This window comes from Mytilus trossulus, chromosome 7 (assembly GCF_036588685.1).
Source record: "Mytilus trossulus isolate FHL-02 chromosome 7, PNRI_Mtr1.1.1.hap1, whole genome shotgun sequence".
NCBI lineage: Eukaryota > Metazoa > Mollusca > Bivalvia > Mytilida > Mytilidae > Mytilus > Mytilus trossulus.
Window position 1 is genome coordinate 56,940,489 of NC_086379.1, and position 25,520 is coordinate 56,966,008.

Here is a 25,520-nt window from a genome sequence, read left to right on the forward strand (position 1 = left end):
AGTGCATTAAACATATATTTGTTTATCACTTTCAATTTTGTTTAATAGGTCTACCGCTACATTTTTTTTACATAATATTCTGTAAGAAATGATTAATCGATTTTAAATGTGGCCTTAGTCATAACTGCCAACTGTCATTATTTGTAGGTTTTTTTTCAATGGAGGCTCCTAATTTTGAACTTTAAAAAAGAAATTGTGTCCAAAATTTTAAACAAAACAATCGATTTACCAATGGTATAAGATTGTAAAAGTATTAAGAAGCAAATAAACAACATTAAAATATTTTTTTAAGTTTAGGAAAGTATCGAACCTAGAGCATCCGCCCATTAGCTTGTGCTCCATTACTACTATCCCTCAGTAGGCAATAATTAAGTATTGCATATTTCAAATGTTCTAGTTTGTCTGTAAATTTTCAATAAATAAAATGTTTGGTATCAAGTGTTTGGTACTCGCCGATGGTTATTCCAGATGAGTTAAGCGTATGGAAACCTTATCATATTTCAAATGATACAATTTCATTTATGCATGGACTATAAATGAAAATTTCTCCACTTCATCAGTAACAACAGTATTTTATTTTATTTTATTTTATTTCATTTTAAATCATTTGTGTTTTCATTTTTTGTATCAATTTATTCATTTCGCTTCCTTTTCTTTTTTAAATAAAGTCTTATATTTTCATATTTTAATACTAAACCACCATAAAGACAACAGATAATTAAAATTTCTAAAAATTATGCGGGTTTTTTTTCCGGGAGGGGGATCCAACATATTTTTTTCTCTAAACTTTCTCTAAACAGCTTGCTTCCGTATATAATTATTTTATAAATAATACGACCTTTTTATTCTCGTCAGATACATTTAATATTTTCAATATTTCCGATGTCATCTCATGAAACAAAATATCGCTTATTTCTCCTTCACATTGGAAATCCAAAGCCTATCAGCTGGAAAAGCAACCCGTCTTATTTGGAATACAATTTATTTTAGAAGTTCATCTTCAAGTCTGTACTACAGCTAGTAGACTCATGGATTATGTATAAAACCGCATTGTAATTAAAACAACAATAAAACCGACACAACACATGGTAAGCAGACATTTTCTTTTTTCATTTGTTTGTATTGATTTTGACGTTCATTTTAATCTTGATCTGAACTCATCAATGTATTGACAATCATGAAGTGTATCTGAATATGACAAATCATTACCGTTTGTTCTATATTTAGAATAGCTCATAAATATTTTACACATTCAATTTATATAGGGTTTTAAATAACAGTTATATATTCACTAAATATGAACTTTTATATGATCAATTGAAACCAGGAACTTGGTCGGTTTTTATTTTTTGCTTGACATCAAAAATTTATTGGGAAAAAAATCGTTTCTTCAAATTTAAGTGACTGTGTACTGACACAACCTATTTCTGATATTTCATTACAAAGAAAGAAATTGTCCAAAAATAGTTAAAATTCATCCGTTGAATGAGGAATAAAACGATTGCAATTTAAATATTGCTTTTCCGTGATTTTATTTTACACTGTTTGCTAACATACATCCATAAACACAGTAATCGATATCTCTACTACACATTGCTGACTAATTCTGATCAAATTGATTTCTCTGAAGTAAAATGACCACTGGGTTTTACCTCCGCTCACACAGTAGAATATTATATTCTGAAATTAATATAATATATTCTATTGGCGTTTTCTTACGATGTCCAGTATATTCGATGAGTAATTTCATTGTTATGGGTTGAAAAAGTCGACAAAGAAGCATGAAGAAGAATAAATTCTCAAGTATTTGTTTATTGATTTCATACAATATTAAAAATATTTTAACTATTTTTGTCAATCAGTTTATTCCAATTTCTATTTTTTATTTTTTATAAGAACACTAATCTTGTTTAAACATACAAATGAAGTTTAATTATTCAAACTGTTTCCAAATCAATAAAACAAAAAGTATTATATAATGTAACTTACAGAAAAAAAATCGATATTATTCAAAATGGGTAAGAAAGTAGGTGAACTGTTGATAAAGGCCATTTACAGCAGATTTCAGTCAGTATGTAGCTAATGGTAATATCTTTGGTTAGCTTGCTTGTTAGCTGAACCTTTGAAGTCATTGTTAGGTAAGGTATACTATCCTCCTTTTAAAGTAGCTTAGTCCTACAGAGAGATAGATTGATTATCTGTTGGGCTAGTCTACTATTAAAGTAGGGTAGTTTACCTAACCTAACAATGACTTCGCGGTTCAGCTAACAAGCAAGCTAACCAAAGATATTACCTGTAGCTTCATACTCACTGAAATCTGCTGTAAAGCATGTTTTGATTTTAATGACCAATACAAATTTTACATGTGCGTTCGTACAAGTGAAACTTGTCTAACCTCACCACTGTGGTGCCTTTACCAAGTCGGGGTATAACCACGCGTTGTTGGTCGTTGTTTGTGCGTTTATTTTTTTTCTGTCGGCGTTGGTCATGTTGGTTGTTGGTGACTGCTGTAGTCTACTGTAGTGTCAAATTTTGTTATTCCTATTATTGTTAATACTGAAGCTTTAAATTAGCAGCGGATCGACTGTGATGTACATTATGTAGGTATATATAGCTACTCAGACAAGGGATTGTTTTCCGTAAGCTATATAAATGGATTGTTTGGGGTGTGACATAAATTTCAGGTCATATCGAAAGATTCTTATAATTATAGATTAACTATAAACTTGTTATTATCTAGAGATAGACAGATTTGTGATAGTTCAGTATTTCTGCTGTCGGCTCGCAAGTGCACATTACATTAATAATCTATTTCCTTTGAAGTGGCACAGTTAACTATCAACTTGAGGGCTTTTAAAACGGAGAATGATCCCTTTTGAGATGTCAAACGGACATATAAATAATCAATGACCTTCCTGGTGTGGTTCACTAGCTAAGTGCTCTAAACGTCCTTCGATGTACTTGATTGTGCATCAATTGGCGTATTGTTTAATTTTACCCAGGATCATGATACTTTGATCTCTAAATGACCTTCTTTTGGCTGATTTTGAAAGTGGGATGTTCTCCTTTGAATACCACAACACTTTCATTCGGATGAAGAAACCTCACAAAGATCACGAAAGGGGGTTGAAAACAAGAGTTGAAATGATCTGTCGAACAGTTTAATATTTGGACAATGTAGGACATGAAATAAAAATATTATCTCTTATTATATGTGGCTTATAATCAAAACTTTTGTTTCAAAAAATAAAATAAAAATGCGATGTCAGAAATGAAGCTATATGGCTGTCATAATACCTCATTTGTAAGTGTAGAACATTTTTGTAGGAATAATTTGTCCTCCGAAACTACAAATGGAATGTTTTGAAAAGTTAATGAATTGCTGTTCGTTGACATAGACAATATGGTGTGCTGTAGATGTCTGCATCAAAATGAAATATGATATTGGTTTTCTGTTAGATTACCGATTGACACCCAATTCCTACTTTCTCTTCCTTTATCCCCTTAATTGTCGTGTTATAGACATTTTGAAGTTGCCTAAGCCATCCGTCAACACACCTATCAAATGTTTTAATATCATTTAGTAAAAATGTATATTGTGTCAGAATTTTTAATTCTAAATGTGTAAAAATATGTTTATATGTATATAGTATATCTTAAAAAGTCTCTCATAAATCTTTTTAAGATTGGTACATGCAATGCAAATGTTTTAATGTTTTAAATCTATGTATGTGAATCTCATTTTATGTTTGTATGTGGTGAGACTATAATAAAATATTGAATCTGAATCTATCCTTTCTGAAATAAGTTTTAATTGAAAAAGAGATTTGATTATAACAGAAATATTTTTTTGGAAATATTCTTGTTCTTATTACTGTCCATTAAAAGGAAAAGAGATTTTTCTCTCTTTAGGAATATTAATTTTCAAATGTAGTATAATTACTAATTAGCAATCAAGTAAATGGTCACGTCGTTTTCAATAGATATAATTGCATTTGATGATTCGATACAATATACATCAGATGATTATTAAATAAAAAAATGCTTACGGTCAGTTTGCAAATATTCGCTGAAACATAGATTTTATTGTAGACAGTATATATCACTAAATAAAATCTCTATCAACACTGTTCCTGGACACGCAATCGTTTTTGATTTGGAATACTTTACAACAATCTTCTGACAATTTATCTGTTTTTAAATGCTGTTTCTTTCCGCATTGCAGAATGTACAATCTAACACCGGAAATACTAAATAGTTCGTTCCTACAAGTGACGGAAGAGATAATGATTACCTGAAAAATAGGACCAGTAACATTTAGACTATGGCAGTACACAAGCCGAGAGTTGCATTTAAAGATGTGACACCTGGAGATGAACAGTGTCCCATTCCATCGGTAACACAATCAGTAGACGGTTTTGGATCATCTACTAAATCACCCTTGCCTTCAAAGCCAGCTGTAAGACCAAAACTACGACTTAACCTGCCAGGTCACCAGCCATATTTACAGTCATCATTACAGCCGACAATATCTGACTTCCGGTTTGATGATTCGGACTTAACCTTCAAATCGAGGCGAACACCCGTGTTATCAATGACTAAACCTTACATACCAACGACGTCAAAAACCAATATAATAAGTCCAGTGTTTGAACCTATATCTAAACCGTTGCATTCGTCTACTGTTAGTAGGCATGGACTTGAACTACACTTTGCTAAAGACACAGACTATCCAAAACCTGAGGTGCCTTCATCAAGACGGAAAAGGTCAAGTGTTTCAAGAGAACCGAGTGACATTGACAATGCATACAAAGAGTCACTCAGGAAATACCAAGTAGATGTGAGTAGTTTCTTAATATTTACCTAATTGCATCACTTTAGTATTTTCTTATATATTGTTACTAAATGATTATTTATATATTTTACATCTATCTAGAAGTGGAACAATATATCGGATCCCAATATCCCTAGGTTTACAGTTTTAAGACCCGTCATCGGCTGTAGTTTCCATAAATAAGACGCTAGATAAACACAATCAATAGAAAACAATCATCAAATGGTAAAGAACCATTTAAACAAATGATCTTTAGTTAGTTTATCATATACTAGTACTAATTTACTCTTCCCTGGTATTGAAAAGGTGGCTAACTACCGAAACAAGTCTATTTCACAAAGAATAAGGCAATTGAAATGAAAATTTGATTAGCAAGACATCTTATCTGGCACCTTGATAGCTCATATAGCTCTAATGAAGAGTTAACACTTTAAAGATAGCTCTTTTAAACTCAATTAGCTTAGAAAATAATTCATTTATTAATTTACGAGACTAATTCTCTTTCTCAAATTTTTGAAGATCAATTGGCTGTCAAACGAAGTATTTTCTTTAAGAGACAGAAAAGCTCGATTATACTTAGTACGGTTGACTGTTACGTATGTCCTTTAAAAACTTGTTTTACATTTTTAGAACTGGAGGCATTTCTTTGAGTGGGTAAGTGTAACTAATATTTTTACTTTTTTTAAATTACTGTCTTGATTTTTTAAGGTGAAATGTAATTTTTCGAAAATAAAAACCATGCTTTTGTTTATACACTGAAGTGTTCCTGAAACGAATGCTCGTCACCACTACATAATATCGGATTCTGATGGTATTTGGCTTCGAGTATATAGCCATTTTTAGATTGCAAAGACTTCAAGAATTATGTCAGTTTTGGATGTGTCAAAATTAAGACAGAGTTTTGGGCGCCCACCAACATGTTCAACCCCGCCACAATATGTATGTGCCTGATCCAAGTCAGGAGCCTGTAATTCAGTGATTGTCGTGTGTTGCTGTATATCAAAATGTCGTTCATTGTTTTTTTACGTAAATCAGGCAGTCGGTTTTGCGGCTTGAACTGTTTTACATTTTATAATTCCGGGCGTTTGATAGCTCACTAGATCGATATATATTGGTTTTGCGCATTGTTTAAGGTCGTACAGTGACCAATAGTGTTTCAAATATTCTTCATTTGGTCTCTGGTGGGAATATATATGTCGGATCGGCAATTTATTCCTCATCCTTTTTAAAACTTAAAAAATAGCAAAACTGTGTTCCTTTATTCAGGTGATAAATAAGAATTCTTTAAAACCATATTTGATAGAGGAGACAATTTCATCCTTATTTTTTTTTTCATTTTTATATGTAGTGTCTTGATTTTCCATTTGCCTTTTAATTTGTTTATTCTATTTAAAAAACTAATGTCACGTGCTATTTTTGTTTTGTAAGCCTGGAAGCCAAAAACCTGGAGAGATAAGAGTTGAAGAAATTCGCCGGTTGTTGAGGAATTCTTTATTTGTTAAAGATATGGACACTCACACAATTGAAGTTTTGCAGATGAAGTGTATGGAACCTGAGAGACGTAATATGACGTATCAGGAGCTCGTAGATTTGGTAATATTGTAGGATAATTACAATTTATTGATAAAATAATAGTATGTCGTCTTATGCTGTTCCTTTTCCAGATGCTTTATTATCTCTGATTTCCATAAAGCTATTGAAAATGCATGTTCTTCTACGTCCTGATAGTGTAGGGTTTAAATTGATCAATCATACAGTTTGATTGTTACGAAACCAATCATTAGTCTGTCGACCGGATTTGTTTTCTGTCACAAATTGCTTGATCCTGAGTTTCTTTAAAAAAATCATTTATCTGTTTTGAAAATCAGAAAGTAAAGCCTTGTTTTTGAAAAAAGGAGTATGATTGTATTTTACTGAGAAAAAAATGTCAACGATCAAAGTTTAAGAAAAAAAAAGTTTGTTCCAAAATAAAAAATCCATATACCCCAAAGAATGAATGATCGGTGCATATATAAGCCTTACTCAGATGGGCATGTGGTTAAGATAGCACTCCACAGTTAGGTGTGTAGTTTGATCTAATACTGCTGCAAGACTCATGTATATATTTTTAAAATTTGATTGGAAATGAGAACTGCGTATTAAAGAGCGTCTACATGCGCTCCGTCGTTTAGCAGAATGCCACGCTCTCTGTTGTTTACGGTAACTCATCATATTGCAAAACATTGCCATACCCATGATTTAAGTGATATTCCTTTTAAATTAAAGCCCGGTCGTCCCGCCTTGCTGCGTATTCCTGCAAGATGTATTTTTAATTTGTCCTCTACCCGAATTTTAAAGAAACATTTGCCACATGACGTTAAGCAAGCTACACTCTATCAGCCTTGTTCATTTTATTTTTTTTGTGTGTCGCTTGAAACATAATTAGTACAATGCTTTAAGCAAACAAGTGTATGTATAGATACTTATTGCTTTAAAAGTGTTTTCATTAATAATTCAGCAATACCATTTTTTTAAACCACAGGATCATTAAATTGAAGAAAAATCACATTAAACGACACGCACTGTCGCTGTTATGACTAAAGCTTTTTTTATAGCCGTTCTTTGAGTAGATGTCTAAATATTGTCCAATAAGAAAAATAACAGGCCATGTTAATTGGAGTTGTCCTCGAACTATATCGACTATCTATAACAGCGACCTGATTTCCATATTCCCGATGCATGATATTATACACCAATGTATTATGCACTATGTCGTTTGTCCTTCTTAGTGAATATTACGGAACATATATACTTATATCATATGGTTTATGGGTTTGAATATACAATTGTTTAATATGAGAAGGACAAAAAAATAAATCAGAATAGAAAAACTACAAATCCTACATCTTTGACTTATTCTGTCAATGGTTTAGTCTAGGATATTATAAAACAGAAAAATAATTAGAAACCCTTTAAAACAATGTGAAACAAATATTTTTCATTTATACTTTGTATTATGGTTTTCCTTATACTAGTATTGTATTGTATATATTCCGGAGCGCCTGAGATCACCGCAGTTTTTGGTGGAGTTCGTGTTGCTTAGCCTTTAGTTTTCTTTGTTGTGTCTTCTGTACTATTATTTGTCTGTTTGTCTTTTTATTTTTAGCCATGGCGTTGTCAGTTTATTTTTCATAGATCTATGAGTTTGACTGTCCCTCTGGCATGTTTTGTCCTTCTTTTGTCATAGACAGATACTGCATATGTAAAGTAGAATTGTTAATCGCAGATCGACCTGGGTACGACTTTAATAAAGCTTAATTTTCGGCTCTCCCTTGACACCATTTGCGAGTATGGTCTTGAGGAAACGATGATAGTCCGTCGGACGGGGACGATAAATGGCTGACCCGTGTTAAGAGAGAGCCATATCTCTTGCACGTTAAAGACACCCTTGTAGATTTCGAAAAAGAGCAGGCTAATGCCGCTACAAGGCAGCACTCGCACCCGCAAAGTGGAAAGGGATTAATATAAGTTGCAAAACTTGTTTCCCAATCCACTATAAATAAATATGTTTAAACTAATAAAGCTTAACATTTGGAATCGACACCTGCTTTTGTTTAAAACAGTTTGTATAAAAATAAGAAGATGTTGTATGATTGCCAATGAGACAACTTTCTGCCAGTCGAAGTCTTTTTGTTTTTGTATCTGAAATTATTCCTTCATGTCATGCTTAATAGACTAATTACGTCTGGTTTTGAAGCGGACGAATTATTTAACACGTTCGAGAAGCAGCCATTTTGATTTGTTGAAGCAAACACATTTAAAAGTGTAAACAAGCAAACGTTAGAAAATGCCTCCAAAAAATTGTTGGCGATGTATATGTGACATCACATTTTCCCTGTAGTCTGATTTGTTTATTGTATATTTTCCTTACTCCACATAGCAAGACATGATTAGAAAGGTAAACCTTCTGATAAATAAAAGAAAATGCTCTTTGTCAAAATCACGTGACATTCATTGAAATATATACCAGTTTATGTATAGGCATACAGAATTGTGACCGTGTAAGACCCTCATGGGTAGTTAGTTGTGTGAAATTTCCCCTCGTCGTATAAAACGCACATTGGTTTTCTTAGTTATCTGAGGTCACGTCAGTGGCCCATGATTGTCAAATAAAGCAATGTATTCAATTAACATAGTCCTGAGCAATTATACATTAACATTTTCTTTTTCTCTGTTAAACACATCTTCCATACATAAAAGCTTAGTTTTGTTAAGGTAGATCACCAGTATATATTTTTTGAGACAGAATTTTTTTATAATTGGCCAAAATGAAGATTTTACTATGCTCTTTTAAAAAATTTCATAAAAAGTATGGGTCACCGTGCTATTTTTCAAGCTTTGAGTCGTTGAAAATTGCCAAAATTTGGTTAGTTTGTTCATGAAAAAACACATTAGTGTGCATAAAAAAAATTCTATGAGATAGAATTTTGAAATAAATTGTGAGAAGAAAGGTTCCATAAAATGTTTTATGAAAATAAAAAGGAAACATGATGTCACCGAACTTGTTTTCTTGCTACAAGTAAATATAAAAAAAATCCCTATTAGCCCAGTATGAATTTTGTACTGAAAGAGTTATCTCCCCTTAAATTGCTCATTTGAAAAAAATCGATTTTAAACCCAAAGAAAATGATATTTTTTAAAATATTTTGTATAATACAATTAATCAACAAGTTTTCTTTAAATAGAAAAAAAATTCGAACAATTGAATTGCAAATCTGTCTCCAAATTTGCAGATTTAGGCAAATAACTAGACCGATTTTGTACTGTGATTGTGCAATCCAAGATGGCGGTATACCATCAATCTACCTTAAATAAATAGAAGTAGCATTGTATTATTAAAAGAGGGACGAAAGATACCAAAGGGACAGTCAAACTCGTAAATCTAAAACAAACTGACAACGCATTTTCCTATATTTATATTCTGGCTGTTCTCTATTTTAGGGACTACAAACTCAAAATTTATCAAAATGCATATGTGTCCAAATTTACCACCATTCAAAATAAATGTTGAACACATATACGTGACAGATATACAAACTATTTTTTAATTTAGCTATCGAAATTATTTTATAATTACTGAAGAGGACATAATTTCAAATTATGGTACCACTATGAGGACATTGACATCAATAATTCAACAAACTAAATCATTAAGTAATAAAGAATTAAAACAAGTTAAAAGATGATTGTTAAACTTCACAATTAAAAATTCAAAGTCTCTACCGAATTGTAATAAAAGATAAATATATTTTTTTCTGAATTTTATTGACTACAATTCCCATCGGAAAATTGACAAAAGTTCAAGTTAATTGTTAAAACAAGTCGAGCAATGTTCTTTTATGGCATTGACTAACATAATTGTAGAGAAATTCCCAAGGTATGTTTGGACCATTCTTATATAACGTAAACAACATTAATAAGCAATGGATTCATTCAGTTCGACAGGTGTAATACTTTTTTTATTCTGAACATAATTTCAAATTAATTTTTAATGTTTTTTTTCAAAAATCTTGAAAAAGTAATTTCGCTTTATCGTGTCCCCGGAGATTTTGGGTAAATATAAGAATCAATTCCGTTACGATTATGTATTCATGAATTTACTGCGTAACTTTGAAAACATGAAATGGACCGTTATTGACGTGAAATCCAAAAGTATAGATGTCACCTGGCATAATATCCAATATTTATAATTCTTTAATTTGCATTGTGCAAACTATCTGAAGTTTTAATTTTTAATTTGTATTTAGCGATATTCTATCTTTTTATTATAAAGCATTAGTTTTAGGATTTGCAATCTCATTTTGGTCAGCTTCAAAAACAGAATCATGTAGTAGGTAAGGAAACACTTTTATCATAATTAATAAAGTTATTTTTACTGAAAACAAACAGCATTACAAATAACAAATGCAAAAAATAATTGAAACATTAGAAAATATTTGCACAGATAAAAAAATAATATCATTATTATCATTATTTCTTCATTTACTGCTTCATTGTAATATATTTTGTTAGGATATTTGTTACAATAATAATATAACACACGTTCGTATATATAAGAAACAATAAAAGATATAAATCTTAATTTGGTGGAGAACGTTTGCGTTTTTTGATTGGACCTTTGCGCTATTTTAAATGGACATTTGCACTTACAAAAAAAAGAAATAAGAACTTTTTCTACATTACATTTTTTCAACAGGACAATAATAATCATAACATTTCAGTTATGATGGTTTTAATTTTTTAAAAAAACATGTTATATCACAAAAATAGCACATTCATTTATTTATAAACAGCCTCAAATTGTTCTTTTCATGCATTCTTAAATTGTTAAGTTACTTTCCGACTGACCAATACCCTACAGGATTTCTCTGTTTTGGAGAAAATATTTAATTTCAAAAAGTCCATGAGAATTTTGAAAGCTGAAAAATATTATATAGCGAAAAGAAAAAAAGAGCAATATTTAGAATTTGAAAAAAGTTATTCTAATAAGTGAAATATTACATGAAAAAAAAACATACATCTACTGTGTCACATATAACTACTGCACTTGAAAAAAATAATACCACTACTTTCCAAAAACGAGATTTAATGAGTAAATACAAAGATATGTGATTGCCATTTTTCAAAAGAGATAAATAAATACGAAATTTCACATTCAACACATAAAAAGCTCAATTTCCTAAATATTTCACTTTATAAGGTCAATTATCTCTCTTCAAAATAAATATGAACAGCAGATGGTTCAAAAATCGGTTTGATCCACAAATTGATACATTCAGAGGAACCATGATAGTTATCAAAGGTACCAGGATTATAATTTAATACGCCAGACGCGCGTTTCGTCTACATAAGACTCATCAGTGACGCTCAGATCAAAACAGTTAAAAAGCCAAACAAATACAACGTTGAAGAGCATTGAGGACCCAAAAATTCCAAAAAGTTGTGCCAAATACGGCTAAGGTAATCTACTTCTGGGCGTAAGAAAATCCTTAGTTTTTGAAGAATTCAAAGTTTTGTAAACAGAAAATTTATAAAAATGACCATATAATTGATATTCATGTCAACCCCGAAGTGCTGACTACTCGGCTGGTGATACCCTCGGGGACGAAACGTCCACCAGCAGTGGCATCGACCCAGTGGTGTAAATAGTTATCAAAGGTACCAGGATTATAATTTAATACGCCAGACGCGCGTTTCGTCTATATAAGACTCATCAGTGACGCTCAGATCAAAACAGTTAAAAAGCCAAACAAATACAAAGTTGAAGAGCATTGAGGACCCAAAAATTCCAAAAAGTTGTGCCAAATACGGCTAAGGTAATCTACTCCTGGGCGTAAGAAAATCCTTAGTTTTTGAAGAATTCAAAGTTTTGTAAACAGAAAATTTATAAAAATGACCATATAATTGATATTCATGTCAACACCGAAGTGCTGACTACTGGGCTGGTGATACCCTCGGGGACTCATACTTTCAACACTATTGACTATTGAATGATTATACGAGGACTATAGTTCCCTTTGAATTGACTGTGGTAAATCCGGTTAAGATTACAAGTAAACTTATACAGATAAAGATGCAAATGTCCGGTCAATTTTTGTTGATATGTACATATAAAGGTCAAAAGCGCAAATTTCAATATGTGTTTGAGTGCAAGTGTCCTGTTGTATTACGTGTAAAAAAAATGTCAACCCAATGCACCCGAAAAATGTGAATGTATCTTATTTGACAAATGTCATTCAAAATGAACTTTCAAGAAAAAATAAATTAAAAAGACATTCTTTTAAAAGAAAAATGACGCACTCATAAAAACTTTAACTCTGTCTTTTGCTGGAAAAATGATGAGTTTATTTTAAATTCCCAAAGGCTATCACCAAACCAGGAGCCAGCACTTATGTGCTCACATGAATTATCTTTGATATGGTCATATTTTTGAATTAACTGTTTTCAAAACTTTTGAATTTTGAAATACGAAGGCTGTTCTACCTCAGGAATAGATTACCTTAGCTGTATTTTGCAAAAATGTTAGGGTCTTTGGTCCTCAATGCTCTTCGACTTCGTACTTTTTTTGGCCTTTTTTAACTTTTTTGGATGCGAGCGTCACTGATCGGTCTTTTGTAGACGAAACGTGCGTCTGCCGTAAATACAAAATTTAATCCTGGTATCTCTGATGAGTTTATTTACAACCACTGGGTCAATGTCACTGCTGATGGAGTTTTCATTCCCCCATGGTATCACCGGCCCAGTAGTCAGTGCTGACATGACTTATCATTGATATGGTCATATTTATAAATTTGCTGTTTTTAAAACTTTAAAACTTTTGAAGTTTTGAAATACATAGGCTGTTCTACCTCAGGAATATATTTCCCCATAGCTGTAAATAGGAATTCTTTTCCGTAATGCTCTTCAACTTCGTACTTAATTTGGCCCTCTTAATTTTTTTTCGATTCGAGCGTCACTGATCGGTCTTTTGTAGACGAAACGTGCGTCTGCCGTAAATACAAAATTTAATCCTGGTATCTATGATGAGTTTATTTACAACCACTGGGTCGATGTCACTGCTGATGGAGTTTTCATTCCCACATTCATCACCGGCCCAGTAGTCAGCACTATAAATTCACTGTTTTCAAAACTTTTTAAGTTTTGAAATACTAAGGCTTTTCTACCTCAGGAATAGATTACCTTAGATGTTTTGTCATTTTTACCAGCATTATTACTTAAAGTAATGAAGTGCCAAATAGACTTTTTTCATATTTTCAACTTTTCTCTTCGGATTGTATATTTTTTCTACAGAAATTACCTATGATAAGACATAATCGGTCATGTCTTAGCTACTTAAAATAGTCAAATCTAAAATAAAATCGTTGCAATTTGAGTGGAAAGCTTACTGGTTTCAGATGATTTTGTCGTGTTAACTATAGGAAACATAAAACAGTAAGTTTTCTCCCTAAATTATATCGATGGTAAGCTTGATTCTATTTCTGTAAGTTGATCTTACTTGACCGAAAACCAGGCTGTCCAGCCACAGAGAAGGTAACCTGTCGAAAAATATTATCTCCGGAGTCAAGTGTCGGTTATATAAAAAAAAGTCTCTTCTATTAAAACTTAATGATCGAAAGTTAAATTGATGTGAGTCTGATTAACGCATCATTTTCTAGTAATATTTCTCGGGGAAATAGTGACAAGCTGTGAACACTTTGTTTTGTCGATTCCATTGAAGGCTTATTCGACTAAGGTCTCTTAACGTTGACATATATATTTAATTGTATAGAAGTATAGAACGGTTATGCTTCTTAATCAATAAACATCAATTACGATATGCACTCTATGAATATTTGTTATTGTGTTTTTTAATATTTGCTCGTGTGAACTTTCCATAGTTATTTTAAAAGAATTTAAAAGAGATGAAAATGTCGATTAGATATTATAATTTGCATTTTTAATCAGTTCATTGTAATTGCTAAACTTATTGGTTGAACAAATGGTTCAAAGTATTTTTAAGTTCATGCAACATACAGCGGTTTTTGCCATAACATATGCAACGAACAATATCACCACACTAAAGCAGGACATTTTTTTTCGTAATAGAGTGGTTGTCATCGATATCGCTTTTAAAATGATAATATTAAAAAAAACATATTAATTAAATTTAAAAGTTAGTTAGAAATGTTGTGTAATGAACCATAACTTTACAGTAAATGTGAAATGATTTACCGGCATGAATATATCCTCAATAGAAAATTTGTGTCAATGGTTTAGGCTGTCAAAAATTGGCTCTACATTACATAACACTAGTAATTGACAATAGCATTAAAAAAGATGCGTGACAGCTCAAGGCTGTTATCCTTTCTATAAATCAATTTCAAGGTTGCCAGTTTTATTTCTGAGTGTTTGGAGTAAATTAGCAATTACAGCAGAAAAAGAATTGAGTCCTGTTTAGGAATGACCGAACCTTATATAACAGAATAGTTCTTTACACATTTCCTTCATTTATGCATATATCGTATCTTCTTTTATGCATAACAATAAAGAAATAAAAAATATATATATAAAGTCCAGAGAGTTCTAAAAAGACACAATTTAAAATAATTTCCTGCTGAATAGATTTTGACTTAAAAAAATAAGAATAAGCGGTCAGATTGCAAATGAGACAACTTTCCACAACAATATTTCAATTGTATTTTATTATCTTCTGTTACATTTCGAAACATTTTTTTTTATCTTTTTATGTTTAATTCTGAATTGTGTGAACAGTCGTTTTTATACATCATAATAGTCAGACAATTTTAAACAAAACGACGACGAATTATTTTCTTAAGCCAACTTTTCCAAAGATTTCCTTGACATATCCAATATTCCATAAAAACACTATAAGATTTTCTTTCAGTGTCATTTATACAGAGAATTTTATAATTAAGAAAAAAAAATGAAATTGATTTTAGAATTGCCGATGACCATGATCTAAATAACTTCTGATTACTAATTGTAATATGCGATATCGATTAGTTTTCGATTTTACCATATTTGACGATATACTCTGTAAATAAAACTATTTACAATGATACAATTAACAAACAACGCCCCTTCGATTAAAAAGTATGTATCAATGACTAACGAAACAATTTAAACAATCAACAATTCTTCATCTATTGTTTTTATTTGATAAATAAAATAATAAATACTATTTAAAACACAGTTAGGCATCATTTAAATATTTATTTTTCGCCACTTTTCTTAGAAAAAACCTTAAAATATATGACAATCGTAAATATGAGTAAGACCTACATGAATCACTGAATATTGTTCTATTTCAATAGATGAGTAATAAAAGAACACCAAGTTTTAGACTAGCTGTTGATGGTCAGAGTAAAGAAACACTAGAATGTCTAAGTAGGAAAGATAGAACTACTTTTTTTCAAGTGATGGTGCGTGCAGTAGCCCGAAATTTTTTGACAGATGACGTTGAAAGACAGTATTATGCAGATAGATATAATTGCTGTCCACCGCCGATTTTTGTTCCAGTAATAACACTTATTGAGGTCAGTTAAACATATTTTGCTTTCTCTTGAAATTTATTTTCTATATTTGTCGATGGGTCTGAACATCCAATTATTGTTTTCTATTAAAACTATTAGTAATACATGCATTCAAAATTATACAAATAATGTGTTAATTCTGAAACTTTATCAGGATTGTTCATGTCCCAAAATTTTGTTATAGAAATGAAATATAAATACTGACAAACACCAGTGGTTTAATTGAAGTAAAGATTTGTTAGAAGTAAATTAAAGTTTGTTTTCCCTGAATTGCGTAAGTGGCAGTGGTCTGTTTCTGAGAAAGCAGCACTTAATTCCGTATTTATTTGATTTGAATTACCGCGCTTCATGAAAAGCATTTGTTTAAAAAAATAATCTGCTGTAACAACCATGAAAATAATATTGCTGTTAACAGCACCAGCATAGCACCCGTTAGATAAAGTTCAAAGATAATTAAAATTGTTATCTATGCTCGATCTAATTCTTCTTAAATTTCTCACTCATTGTAGCAAATATAGAATATTTCAAACAGTTTATGTAAGAAATATCTTTGTTTTTAGATAGCCTTGTTTGCCTATTACTGTGTAGAGAATGGTAATATAAACCATAACGGACCATTGCCAGTAGAGAGTGTGCTTATCTACAGACCAGATAAACGAGTAGAATTCTGGAGGTTTCTATGTTATACCTTCATACATGCGGGGTACGTATAAATGTGTCCTCACTTGTACATTGTTGGTCTCGAGCTATTTTACTATAAGGAGATGTGGTATGATTGCAAAGTAGATAACTATATTGCAGTGTGCAAACAACGAGGATTTTTGTATATTATGAAAATAAAAAGATGGAAAAAAAAAATTTGTATTTCGGTCTATAAATAATGGTTACGAAAAGGGGGAATTATCAATAACTCAAAGACAAGGTATTATAACCTGTATACCAAAGGGAGATAAACCTAGACAGTTCATGAAAAATTGGCGACCAATAAGTTTACTAAATACCACATATAAATTAGCATCAAGCTGCATAGCTGAGCGTATAAAATTAGTTCTACCCCAAATTATTAACAGTGATCAGACTGGTTTTATTCCGGGTAGATTTATAGGGGAGAATACTCGTCTTATTTACGATATATTATTTCATACAGAACTAAATGATTTACCAGGACTGCTCCTTCTCATAGATTTTGAAAAAGCTTTTGATTCTGTATCATGGAGTTTCATTGAAGAAGTTTTAGATTTTTTCAATTTCGGCCCCTCTATAAAACAATGGGTGAGAACCTTTTACAAAAATATAAGTTCTGCAGTTTCTCAAAATTGTATTTTATCTGAATTCTTTGAAATTCAAAGGGGTTGTAGACAAGGGGATCCTTTATCTCCTTATATATTTCTTTTATGTGCAGAAATACTTGGAATATTAATTAGAAAAAATAAAGAAATAAAGGGAATTAAAATAGATGACACTGAATATTTGATCTCTCAATATGCTGATGACACGTCAATTATTCTTGACGGTACACCAGAGTCCCTTGACGCATCTCTCCGCTTATTACATAAATATGCTGAAATGTCTGGTCTCCGAATGAACTTAGACAAAACTAAGGTGGTGTGGATAGGAAAGAAAAAATATAGTCAAGATACCATGTGTGTAAAGTGGGGATTGGAATGGGGTTCCAGTAGGTTTACACTATTAGGAATAAACTTTTCTGTCAATTTGCAAGAAATGGAATCTTTGAACTATTATCCTAAAATAAAAGAAATTGGAAATATAATCAATATTTGGTCTAGACAAACACTTACTCCAGTGGGAAAGATAACAATTATCAAGACACTAATTATTTCAAAATTAAATCATCTATTTCTAACATTACCTACACCATGCAATTCTACTCTTAAACAACTTATTCATACACTATATTCATTTATTTGGGAAAACAAGCCTGACAAGATTAAAAGAAAAATATTATGTCTGGAACATAAATTTGGGGGGCTGAAAATGTTAGACATTGAAGAATATATAAAAGGGTTAAAATTAACGTGGGTCCGACGGTTGCTAAAAAACAATACAAAACTCAAAAAACTTATAGAAAGTACAGAAAATATTAATATTGAAGATCTAGTATTTCTAGGCCCACCAAATAAATGTAAAAACCCCTTTTGGAAAGATGTTTTTAAAGCATGGACAGAAATGCAATATAAACTTAAACCAAAAAATGAAGAAGAATTTTTAACAGTTTCACTTTGGAATAATGAAAATATTAAAATAGGTAGCAGATGTGTGTTCTATAAAGACTGGGCTAATAACGGTATTTTGTTAATTAACGATCTGGTAGATAATGAGGGTAAATTAATGTCGTTTGAACAATGGACAAATATTTATGAAATTAAATCTAACTTTCTAGTTTATAATGGAGTTATATCAGCAATAAAATCATATCAAAATTCACTTAAACATAATATCTCTATAGAAAATCTTTATAAAGTTCATGGACCAGTTCTACCAAATAATATTAGAACATTTTTTTTGTCAGTTAAAGGATCAAAAGATATGTATAATATTTTCTTAGAAAAAAGTAATACTAGGCCTACTTGTGAAGATAAATGGTCTTTAAGATTAAAAAAAAATTTTGATTGGAAAAAGGTGCATAATATGTCTTTCTACACCACAAAAAGCTCTAAACTTCATTGGTTCCAGTACAGAATAGTGCACAGAATCATAGGCACAAATGAATTTTTATTTAAAATTAAGGTAAAACAATCAGATAAATGTACTTTCTGTAATGAAGCTATTGAAGATATTGAGCACATATTTTGGACATGCCATAAAATTTCAGATTTATGGATTGAACTTGGTGATTGGATTTATAACCAAACACAAATATTGATTCCAGTTAATATAGATATTATTTTATTTGGAAATTTAGGTAACAATGGAAATGACAGGATAAAAAACTTAATAATACTCCTGACAAAATTCTATATTTACAGAACTAAACTCTGTGAAAATATTGTAAATTTTACAGGACTTAAAAACTACCTCAAAGAATCTCTGGTACTAGAAAAGAATTTATTTTTTAAAAGAAAACCTTTCCATAAGGCCAATATCTGCTGGGACCCCTGGCTTCCGATTTTAGAAGACTAGTTTATTATCAAAAATTGGTACATTATGTACCAGAATTATTTATACGTACATTCCTTTCCTTATCCACACCACCACCTATATTATAATTTAATACTTTTATATGCTGGTTTTATATATATGCTGGATGTTTTGTCTGTGTTTATAACTACATGTAGGTTCCTCTAAGTTATTGCCTGTATACAAATATTTGAATAAATATATCCTGCAAGTAAAATATATTTATTATTTTTTATTTTTTTTTATTTTTTTTTTTCCAAAATTCAAAACTTCTGTGTTTTTTTTATTTATTTATTCTTTATAATTTACTAATTTTTTTTTATCTATTCAGATTTATTGATCATTCTATATTGATAATGTTTTTAGTTGGATATATTATAATTTACAATGATTTATGAATGTATATATTACAGTTAAGAAACTAACAAATACTAATCAAATTAATTATATGCTACTAACGGTTAACGAGGCCGGGATAAGGTACCGGTATTTGATGTATCCACTAACAAATGTAAAAATATCAATAAAGTATGATTACTTCAAAAAAAAAAAAAAAAAAAAAAAAAAAAAAAAAAAATAAAAAGATGGGGTATGATTGCCAATGAGACAACTCTCCAATGACACAGAATGTTTAACATTAATTAAATGTATAAATCAGTCATTGTCATTGTTAAGTAAACACATCAACTATATGTTCACTATTCGCAATTCAACTATAGAATGATTACGTTTGAATGTGCTTATCTTGTAGTAGCAAAATCTAAAGTTCTGTGACTTCTAATATCCAAATTTATTGAATCGTACATGGTTACAAACGAAAAGAGCGATAACTCAATTCTATTTCTTCAAATTGTTTTTCATGTGGTATTTTTTTTCTAGTTGTCTCCTTTCTCTTAGGGAAAGCTGTTGTTCGACGATTAGATAAATTGAATACAAAAATCGACGTTTTACGATTAATGATCAAGTGATATGTAATTTCATTATTTTCTTACAATTTTTTAGATGGGTACATTTAATCTTCAACATGGTAGTCCAGATAGCTGTTGGGATTCCTTTAGAAATGATACATGGATGTCTAAGAACTGGTATGGTGTATATGTCAGGAGTTTTAGCAGGTAATAAGAGGAATAAGACATACAATACACTTAATAACTAGTATCCCCATTTTAAGTACAAGACCGTTGCATGTAGAAAATTAAAAGTTCATTTAAATTATCATAGACGAAACATTGTTTATGTTTGAATCAGAAAGAAGGAAGCAACATAGTCAATTAAAGCTCGAAATTCGGAAATAAGCATGTGTTCCAGAATTATGAAAAACTCCGCCGTGATGAGTTGAATATCACTGGATATCGTTAAGGGCATTACTTCAACAGGATTTGTCACATTATATATAAAAAACTTTCAGTTTGTAAATATTTTGCAGTTTTTTGGAGGCACAGCTTTTTTTTTCAAAACAAAATCTAACAGTGAAAATAGATGTAACCCTTTTTCACGAGAAAACAAAACAGTTAATAGCGAAAACAAAACGAAACGAAACTAATTGAAATAGAGTCTGCCTCAAGTATTTAAGGTTAATTTTCTTTATATTACAGGTTCACTTGGAACATCAGTATTTGATATGGAAGCATACTTGGTCGGTGCTTCTGGAGGAGTATATGCATTATTGGCAGCTCATTTAGCTAACATTGTTTTGGTATGTTTTATAAATAGACTTTTAACCATTTCCATTCCCGATTCTATTTCAACTAAAATTGTTTTTGATTTCTTTAAAATATATTTCTAGCGCTAACATTGTTTTGGTATTTTTGATGATATCGTAGACATTTACTGTCTAGAAATACATGAATATACATTTAGACACTCTAATATACGAATAATCATATGCATACATGCACTATTTAAAATAATTGCATGCTTGTATTGCTGGACTCTTTGACCACATTTTGTGACGACAACTTATCTTTGATTCTAAGTTTAAAGGTATAATTGTCAAATTTTATTATTGTCAATAATCTGTTTAAGGTATCAAATTTCGGAATGAAAAATAGACAAATATGGAATGTTTTTATTGTTTCTTCGCTTTACCTTTTTATATTGGATTGAAATTTACGAAATAGGGCCGAAACACATTTTTGCTTATTATTAGCCGAGTTGTACCAATTTCAAACTCGACTTTTACTATGGTAAGTGCTGTTTGGTCGACCTAAAATGATCTTTTAGGTTTCCAAACAATTTTTTTTTATCCTTAAACAATACCTACAATAATGCCTAATAAGAAAAAGGATACAATGTACCTTTTAGTTTTCAAGTCATTAAATAGAAGGTCAAGTTCGAATCAGCCGTTCATAGACTGACATCTTTTGAACCAACGATTACCGAACGTTATACATTACCCGATTGTATGCGGTAGACCCTTATTAATTTTTGTGTCGATAATTTCAAGCAGTTATTCATAAACTCTTTTTTCAGATAAAAAAATTTAAACGATTTGTGTAACTTTTATCTACTTGATTGCTAATCAATGCTTCTATAGATTGAGAAAATTCCTATTAAATTACATTAAAGGTAACAGTAGTTATCAAAAAATTAAACCAAGTCCAACTTTTACCTAATTCGATTTAGTAATGCACAGTTAGATTAAACACACACCCTATTGATTTTGGAATTTGTATTTTAAAGGTCACAAGGTAACAGCAGAAATTTTGGTTTTCGATGCTATCGAATGAACCATATATCTTATTGTTCCCACAATTAACTTTAGAATGACATTTGAATAGAAACCGACCCTGTTAATTCGTATGCCCAATTTACGGGCATTATGTTTTCTGGTCTGTGCGTCCGTTCTTCTGTCCGTTCGTTCGTCTGTATGTTCGTCCGTCTGTCCCATTTCAGGTTGAAGTTTTGGTTAAAGTTTTTGGTTAAGGTAGTTTTTGATGAAGTTGAAGTCAAATCAACTTGAAACTTTATACACCTGTTCCCTGTGATGAGATCTTTCTAATGTTAATGCCAAATTAGAGATTTCTCCTCATTTTCACGTTCCAATTAACACAGAAAATGATAGTGTGGATGGGACATCCGTGTACTGGAGACACACTCTTGTTCTTAATCTGTTGATCAAAAGACAAGGTCATAGTACACAGAAATATTCTGAAAATTTTGGGATTTGTTTTGTTAGGACAATATAAATTGAGGCAACAGCAGTATATCGGTGTTCATCGGTCATTAATCGATTAAGAGAAAAACAAAACCGGAACACTGAAGTGACCAAAAATCAGATATTTCTTCTTTTATCACCAGACTTTTACTCAACACATAAATAGCCTACTACATATGAAAAAAAGTCGAAACTATGCTCCTGTACCCGTTGTGCATTTGCAATATCTATATGTCTTATAATCCATAACACGGATATTCTAAAATATTTGATGAAAAGAAAGCTTTATCCTTTGATATGTAAATAATATTTTTCGGAATATATAACTGAAGTTACCTTCCCTCCATAATCATATAAATATGTTTTTGGTGAATCAATAATGATTTGTTTTGCTTTGTACGAGTAAAAATGATAATGCAATACTCCCTCGTTTACAGAATTATTCAAATATGGAACTTGGCATCGTGAAATTGGCAGCGGTATTAATAATTGGTAAGTATCTGATACTGTGGGTTGTTTAGTTATGATATATTCGATATTTGATTGACCCTTGTTTATCTAAATGTAACTTATGTATGTTGATACTTATTTGAATGAACATCCCTAGTACTATATATGTTGGAGTGTCCCTAAAAAACGGCAAAAGTAGTTGAATAGTGATAACTCGATTAAGAAAAACCAATCCGGATGATAAACTAAAACCGAAAGAAACACAAGAAGAAAATAACAGAGCAACAGAAAAGCTAAACTGCAATAAAAACAAACGCCAGCATATATAAAAACGGACGATACCATTATCATTATTGAAGGTTAGCATTCGGCGACAAATTTTTAAGGAGATGTGATAATTACTTAGTGTAAAGCCTTAGGAAGCAAATCTGACCGCCATTTGATTTGTGTTCTCAAACAATACTCAGAGTCTCATCAACCGCTTATTAACATACACAAGGGTGGATTCTATAATCGTTGAATGTTTAATCTTGGTATACAAAGATGGAGGGCTGTTTAAGTGCACCTTCGGTTCAGATTTTGTTAATAAATTACATGAGAATATTTCTTTGGTGCTAATATACTGTGGTTGTTGAACTTAATTTCCGGATATGCACCAATAAAGTCCTGAACGGCATGATTCCAGATTACAAACAAAGTAATATAAAAAAAATCTGAAATTTTAGATTGCATCAAGTCTACTAATTTTTTTATGTCATTCGATACACATTAAGCAAGGATGTTGGTAATGCATGACTTGCAGTACCGACCAAATCATTTAAATGAACTATTCTTACGTTAAGCATATGATAAATTGTATTTATAACATTTCAGAATTTTTTTATGAAACACGCCACGAACTTAACACAGCAATGTGAAGCATGAGAAATCTCAATAACGACAATATAATTGCATGTGAATTACGTTGCACTTGTTGGATAAATGGCAAGTCAACATTGCAAATACTGTGAAAAAGTCCGATGTTTAAACAGTAAAAAGCGATAACTGAATGTTTGAAACACAAAATATTTCATGCAAACTATAAAGGTTTAAAATGATATCTAAAGTTGTTTCTCACAAAATGTTCACTTTCAAATCAAACTACTATACAGAGCCGATTCTAAGGATATCGTATAATTAAAAAAGTGGTTACAATATTCGTTCAAGCTTTCGTTTAGTAAAGATAAGATTACGCTGCATCTATCAAATTTCATCTATAACTTAAGAAATAAAGTCTGCTTCTTATTAGGACACATGTATTTCTCGCTGCATTGAAGACCTGTTGGTAACCTCCTGCTGTTGTCTGCTCTATGGTCGGGTTGTTGTCTCTTTGACACATTCCCCATATCAATTTTATATCAAGTGATAAATTAGTTTTCGATCGAAAAATAATATTTTAATTTCAAGTGAATTTAAAAAATAGTATATACATCTATAGTTGATGCATACCTTAAAGCTCTAATGTCAAATAAACGAATGGACGAATAGAGAAAATGTTGAAAAAAAATCTTTTACATAATGCTGATTTGAATACTAGTATATGTTATTTTTCAGCGAGTGCGGATGTTGGGTTTGCTATATGGGACAGATATTCTTCAGAAGTCAATGACACACCTGTAGGATACACAGCCCATCTGATGGGAGCTTTAGCAGGACTGACAATAGGGCTTGTAGTTTTGAAGAACTTTGAACAGAAACTCCACGATCAGTACATTTGGTGGATCGCATTAGCAGTCTATCTAGGTTGCATTGTGTTTGCTATTTGTTGGAATGTGTTGTATTACTGATAAAAGTGTGGGCTTTTTGTCTATGAAAGTAATGACATATCAGACCAAATACAATAGCAGCTTAAAGAAGGCACACAAAAGATGTCTTAAAAAGTCAGACTTGTTTTCAATTCATGCGAAAGACGATTCCGGTGAGGATACAATTACGAGAATTTGATGTTGAAATTTTAATTGTTATGAAATGTAACTATACCAAAGAGACACTACTTATATGTATTATAAGTTTAGTACATGTACGATAGAATGATATATTTATCAAAGGTTTATATAGTTGAATAATGTTATCAATGAAAGCTTTAGTGCACGTTGATGATTTAACTTATATTTACACTTTTTATAGTAATTTTATATAACAATCCTTACCTTATCTTCATGGTTCACTGTTTTGTTTGTTTTGATGATATTAATCGTTTTAATTGTTATGCTTTCAAATCATTTGAACTAAAACAAGTCTGATAGTTAAAATTAAAATTGCCCTCGATTCTAAATATTGAAAGATTGAAATATAGTGATGTAAGACAATCAATAACTAGACATATCAATATACTAGTGAATCTAAACATTTTCACATACGATTACCCTGTTGATAAAGATTTTCATATGGTAAAGCATACCACCAAATTTGTATATCTGATTACAAAGTTAACAGACTTTGTTCTCTTTCAAAGTTAACTTCTGGCATATATAAATAAAAATATTGTTCTCAATAACTTTAAATCCGCTTATACTTACAGAAATGTAGTAGTACCATTGATTTTGGTAATGATAAGCTTTGAGTTTCATTAATATTTGATTCAACTGATTTTGAAAAAATAGCTTTTCTTTTCCAATTAGATTTGATAAAGCAGTGCTTTCGTTTCTGTACGTTACAAGGATTTTAAGGGCTAATGTACTCTTTTGTATTACTTTTTATGATATTGAAAATAAAACTCAAACAGAAGTATAAGGGAACCATATGTTTGTGGAATCAGCAAAAAGTAACCAAACATTAGATTGCTAAAGAGACTATAAGTAAACTGAAGTTGCTGCATCTTTCCCTATTT

The 25,520-nt window shown here is 30.9% G+C and overlaps 1 protein-coding gene across 1 annotated transcript; it reads left to right on the forward strand.

The window, feature by feature from the left end:
• The first annotated feature begins 902 nt into the window (after positions 1-902).
• LOC134725382 (rhomboid-related protein 3-like) lies at positions 903-24,799 on the forward strand. The gene is made up of 10 exons (XM_063589158.1): positions 903-1,088; positions 4,226-4,840; positions 5,465-5,488; positions 6,263-6,427; positions 15,688-15,909; positions 16,467-16,609; positions 20,047-20,159; positions 20,640-20,740; positions 22,639-22,693; positions 24,245-24,799. The coding sequence occupies exons 2-10, from the start codon at positions 4,325-4,327 to the stop codon at positions 24,475-24,477; spliced, it is 1,572 nt and encodes a 523-aa protein (XP_063445228.1). The 5' UTR covers positions 903-1,088; positions 4,226-4,324; the 3' UTR covers positions 24,478-24,799.
• Positions 24,800-25,520: the final 721 nt, after the last annotated feature.